A 5,815-nucleotide genomic window follows, 5' to 3' on the forward strand; every position below is an offset into this window, starting at 1 on the left:
CTTTTAAGCTATTTTAAATTATCTCCAAATTTTCGCCAAAAAATCCAACATCTCAATCAACTAATTTTAATTTACTTTAATAAACTTATACGCAATCTTTAAAATCTGAATGAGGGGAAGTCATTGATCATGTTATTCAGATGCTTAGCCTAGTGATCTTGCTTCAAAGGACCTCCAAAGATGGAAAAACTTCATCCCATTACAGAAATCATTCTAGCAAAGTTAAATTCAACGCTTAATCTACCTCTAGGCTCAAATTAAAAGCATAATAAGAGAAGTAATGAGTGCAAAACAAAATTGGTCACTATGACTTTGTTTATTAATGTTACAAATACATAGAACATAAGTTAACTTCTATGCTATCAGACTAAACAAAGGCACGTGAAAAACTAATATAAGTGAAGAACATTAAAAATACTAGATAGCAAGCATACAAAATTTTGGATAAAATCAATCTTCATGATGTTCATAACCTTAAAAGACTATTTCTCTGCACCGTCGATACTTTCTATGTACATTAATCCGTAAATGTCATTCAGCCCATCTATGGCTGATAAGGTCTCTCTATCAGCAACAAAAAGGAGTCGGTCCTCTGAACTCTGTGAGGTCCATCACCAGGGAAAGATGTATAGAAGTCAGATCTTTTAGAGTATGCCCAAAGAAGAATCATGTGGCACTAGACCATTGGTTATCTTAGGAACATTCATTCAATCAGTTCTGCACTCATTACAATACCAACAATGATGTTCATGGTAGTGTAATCAGACATGTAAACTTTGCTTTCAAAGTAAGTCTTCCGTGCCTGTCAATTTGGCATATTCATCCTCATCTATGACCCCTTTCTTCAACTTCTTCAACAAGCGGTATTCTTGCGTCAACTCTTCCTCATCTTCAACAGTCTGCTGAGCACGTCTCTGTTTGGCTGTTTTCTTCCTCATGACATCGGGTACATTGGGAGTTTTCTTTAGCTTTTTAGGTTTAGGCTCTTTCTCTTTTGCTTCTTTCTTTGTTTGCAGATTTTTTTTCCTTTGTTTCTCCCTTGATTTATCCCTATAAATTTGAAGTTTTAAGCCAGCAGCACATTTGTAAAAACAAAGACAAAGTGTACGAAGACGGATTTTTTATAAGAAAAAACCTTATTGATTAAAATTCAAATGAGACAAGTAAATGTTGTTTTTTGACCAAGTTAAAAAAAGTGTACTTAAGTTAGAAGGGAAATAGACAGACAATATAATACGGGATATTCATGTTAAATTTATTTGTAAATCTTGTGTCAATTGCACGCCACCCCTCTTCAAAAGTGGAATTGGATAATCCCTCAATCAAGATTAACGAATAACTAAGTACGCAATAGAACGGCTTCTTAATCCCTCCCCACTTTATAGTATCTTCAAGCATAACAGGCTCGGGCTTCTCAAGACTCAAGAAGACTCAAGATTCGATTTGGTTAGATATGGGCCTGTTTGTTAATGATTCTTAAATAACCATTTTTTATGTTTTCGTTATGCCTGTGTAAGCTTTTTCTAAAAATCATTGTTAAAAAATGATTTTTATGTTGAAAGTGAAGGAGCTATTTTGATTAACTTTTGAAGAAAATAATTTTTCATAAAAGAGGGAGAAAAACAACATTTGTAGCATCTATGTTTTTTCAACCATATTAATGAAAAGCTATTTTAAGATGCATAATTTTTCAATAAAATTTATATCAAAATAGCTCCATTTTCAGAATGCTTTTAACTAGGGGCGTTCTTTCAACCCTAGTTAATGCTTTTATTAAATATCTCTAAAGAATAATCTCCATAATATTTATATCAAAAAATCATTTTCAGACTAATAAGCTCAATCACAATCTTTTATCTTGTTGAAGATATGGACAATGCAGATGGCCACCAAATAAGCTGACTCATGTGCTGATGTGCATTCATCTTGCTGAATACATGGGTTTTAGATTAAGGAGATGAGAGAAGGAATAAATAGTAGGGTATAGTTATGATTGAAGATTTGATGATAATCAGTTAATTCTAAAAGGTTAAGCACTAACCCCTGTTTATAGGAATACACGACTCCTAATTCTAATGGAATAGGAAAACAAATCATAATATAATAATAACAGTAATATAGAAAGTAGAAACTAATAATAAGAGATGATAAACTAATCCCATTAGACAATTCAAGATGATGTGAACTTGTTAGATAGCGGTTATAGTGGCTATGTACACTATATCATTACTACATAGAATTTTTTTTAACATTATGCTATTTCAAGCTATCAGCGACTGACAACAATGATTGCAAAAATATTAAGCTTTTTAGAAATATTGACAATTAGAAAGGTTATTATTGTATTTACCTGAACTTAATGTCCTCAAAATTGATATCTTTAACAGGTTCAAATCCCTCAATGGATAGTGAGTGGCGTTTTACCTCCGGCACTAAAGGAAGTTGCAATAAGCCATGTCCGGTGGCTAACTTGCCAATTTCAAGTTCTTTCCACCTGTAAGAGTGAGAATCGTTCAACAATAATGATGTTTCATCATTGAGTGACAGCGAAATTATATGTGAACATTACTCACCTGAAAATATAAGAGCAGTGATGCTCTTTATAAGCACGAATGTAAGAAACAAATGCCCTGACTCCCTTCTCCATGACATCGCGATCTTTTGTTGCCGCAGAACGAATCTAAAACAAATTTTAAGTAGTTCACATATCTAATAACTGCTATTACTATCCATGGACACCAATAACAAATGGACCCTCCTATTGCATCCATAAAACATGTCATCACGAGAAATGAAGATAATAAAGGCCTGGAACAAACCTCAGGTATAACATCAGGTGCATTGTCGGAGCATGATCTTTCTTGAAGTGGAATTCTTCTGATTCGCAAGAATTCTACATATGATTCCTCCTACACATTTGCATAGATTAATTTACCATAAAAAGGATCAACTTATATAATCTTATGTATATTATTAAAAGGCACTACAGCATGATACTTGTGACCACACCTTTGGTAATAAGAAGATAACAGCATGTCCTTGTTTACCCAGCCGAGCAGTTCGACCTACCCTATGTACGAAAACATTTGGGTCTTGAGGAGGATCATACTGTGTAATAACAGAGCTTGTATTAATTAACCGCACTTCATATAAATGTGTTCCAATGGTAAATATGAATATGAAGAAACATTTGAGCCATGGTATATTTTTAAATTTGGCAACAGAGCGAGAGAAGATGAAACACGGTGGTCAATAGACAGTAGTAACTAAATTGTCACAAAGCTACCTGCACTATACAGTCTACGCCAGGTATGTCAAGTCCACGTGCTGCAACATCTGTACACAGAAGAATTCCATTTGAGAGGGATGTAAATGAAGATAGTGCCTTCTCCCTCACAGTCTATATGGAAAACAAATAACCAAATAAGTATAAAAAAATAATGTTTGGCAATACTAATGGATGGTAAGAAAAACAATGCTGATATGTAGAATAATACACTTCAATATTGATAAATGCTTAGTTGCTAACAGTCAATCATATACCTGCTTCATCTTTCCATGAAGGGAAATCAAGGAGAAGCCTTTCAAAACAGAAAGGCGAGGAAGAACAACTCCCCAATAGTCAACACAAGCACAAGTCATGAAATATCTGCATTACAGAAAAAACAATGTTTTGAGTATGGTAAAATATCCATCTACAACATAAATTACACAACTGATTATTAACATTGTGTGTCTTACATTATAATTTTTTTCGAGCGGTTCTTAATAAGGAAATCTACTAGCTGTGATGGCTTCTTATTGGCCTCACATTCCAAGTACTGCAATCTCAAAAGTATAAAAAGAGTATGAGTATGAGAAAAGGATGAGCATAAATGAAATCACTATGGCATGCCTCGTAGGTAATACATTACCTCGATGTGAAGACCTGAAGGTGTCTTGGAAGATTCTAGCTGCGTTGATGCTGCAGAACCATTTGCAGTTTTAGATTCCGCTCGAACTTCAACCCTCACAGGATTCCTCAATCCTGCTTTAGCAAGCTCTTGCACAGCCTCAGTTTGAGTAGCCGAGAATAAGCCAGTCCTTCGAAGCTTAGGTAACTGAGTTATGATAGCATTTATCTGCTTCTGGAATCCCATATCTAAGAGTCTATCAGCCTCATCCAAAATCAAAATCTGCACACACAATTACAATCAAAACCCTACTCCTACAACTAATCCACAAATACAACAAAACATAACTAATCGTAAAGCATGAAACTACATCATGAATTAAACAATATTTAGCACCTCAAAACTTTTGAAATCCATAACATCCATCCGATTCATAATGTCGTGCAATCGACCCGGGGTGCCAATCAATACATTAGCACCTTCTTCCTCAATTTTCTGCATGTCAGTTTTAACTTCCACTCCACCTACTAGTAGCATTGACTTAACATTGGGTAAGGTTGAAATAAAAGGTTGTGCAACATGATAAATTTGGGATGCTAGTTCCCTTGTAGGAGATATAATTATCCCCAATACCTAAAAACAACAAAAAGCTTGATAATTATTAACCTAAGCTCATTGAATAAATAAGAGCAATGAGTGGAATGAGGAGAGGGAGTAACCAACCTGGTGAGGTTTGGGATTGGAAGATGAGCGACGAAGAATTTCGACGAGGGGAATGACGAAAGCTAGGGTTTTGCCGGAACCGGTGGCGGCGTCGACGGCGACGTCTTTGAAGCTGCAGAGTAAGGGGATGGTGGCGGCTTGAACGGGGGTGCAGAAATCGAAGGCGGAGTCGGTGAGGGCTTGGAGTACGGGATCGGAAAGTGGGGGTTTGAGGTCGGAAAAGCGAGTGCTTGTTAATGCTTTGTTGGGGAACTCGGGTTCCATGGCCATGGAACTTTGCGCCGTTCAGAATCTTTGTTACCTTTGTGATTTGTTTTTTCTTTCTTATGATGTTTTTCGTTTTAGGGCTTTTGATGTTTGTTTGTTTTATTTTATCATGTATCTTGGTAATTATGAAGTCATAATCCTAATAGTGTAATACATACGGTAAGGCTTTGTTTGGTTTCATGAAATCAAATAGAGCGGAGCGAAATGAGATAGACTAAAATGATATTCTCTGTTGTTTAGATAATGAAAAATTTTTCACCCACCTCCCAACCTTCTTGCTCACTCCTGGTGAATTTACCACAATACCCCTTATTTCGGAAGTTCATTTCCGAAACTGTACTTTTTTTCTTAAAAAAGGTGTTTTCGGAAATGCATCTCCGAAAACGTGTTTTTTTTAATATAAAATATTGATTTCGGAGATGCATCTCCGAAATAAAGTTACTTTTTCAGAAAATGTGGTGTTTCGGAAGTTCATCTCCGAACGCACCCCCCTTGGGGAATTCGGAAATGAACTTCCGAAAATATGTCTGGACAGAAGAAAATGAAAAACAACAACAATTCGCTTTATTTAATCGGGTGAAGATTACAACGATAACATTACATATAATTAAAGTTACATATTGTTGATCACAGGTAGGTGGGGATGAGTCAACATTTTGATAACATCGTCCGCCGATCTTTGAAGTTTCGCGTCCAACTCGATCGGGCCTTTCGAAGAAAATCGGTCGAACATTGTCCACATAACCGCCAAATCTTCGTCGTTCTTGATCTCAAAAGGTGTGAACTTAATGCCTCCCTCGTCGTTAAGCGATGGCGAGCGGTACTCGAGCTTGACAACCTTTTGATTCTCGGGATAGTGCAAAAGCGTGTTGAGCGACGGTATCAACTCCGCAAACGGCGTGTCGCGCGAGAAGCGAAATTGGAACGGCATC

The 5,815-nt window shown here is 36.2% G+C and overlaps 1 protein-coding gene across 1 annotated transcript; it reads right to left on the minus strand.

The window, feature by feature from the left end:
* Positions 1–285: 285 nt before the first annotated feature.
* Positions 286–4,977, minus strand: LOC131638091 (DEAD-box ATP-dependent RNA helicase 18-like). The gene is made up of 11 exons (XM_058908643.1): positions 4,617–4,977; positions 4,290–4,526; positions 3,915–4,175; positions 3,742–3,821; positions 3,544–3,649; positions 3,287–3,400; positions 3,010–3,108; positions 2,820–2,909; positions 2,574–2,680; positions 2,351–2,494; positions 286–1,050 (listed from the first exon to the last, which is right to left on the minus strand). The coding sequence occupies exons 1-11, from the start codon at positions 4,884–4,886 to the stop codon at positions 783–785; spliced, it is 1,776 nt and encodes a 591-aa protein (XP_058764626.1). The 5' UTR covers positions 4,887–4,977; the 3' UTR covers positions 286–782.
* Positions 4,978–5,815: the final 838 nt, after the last annotated feature.

This window comes from Vicia villosa, unplaced genomic scaffold, assembly GCF_029867415.1.
Source record: "Vicia villosa cultivar HV-30 ecotype Madison, WI unplaced genomic scaffold, Vvil1.0 ctg.002171F_1_1, whole genome shotgun sequence".
Classification (NCBI taxonomy): Eukaryota; Viridiplantae; Streptophyta; class Magnoliopsida; order Fabales; family Fabaceae; genus Vicia; species Vicia villosa.

Excerpts from the sequence above, each read along its gene's own strand:
- LOC131638091 (XM_058908643.1), bottom strand. The coding sequence starts at position 4,886 with ATGGCCATGGAACCCGAGTTCCCCAACAAAGCATTAACAAGCACTCGC. Across the intron at positions 3,401-3,543 it reads TTCATGGAAAGATGAAGCAG|ACTGTGAGGGAGAAGGCACT; the intron begins GTATATGATTGA and ends TTTTCCATATAG. Across the intron at positions 2,495-2,573 it reads CACTGCTCTTATATTTTCAG|GTGGAAAGAACTTGAAATTG; the intron begins GTGAGTAATGTT and ends TCACTCTTACAG.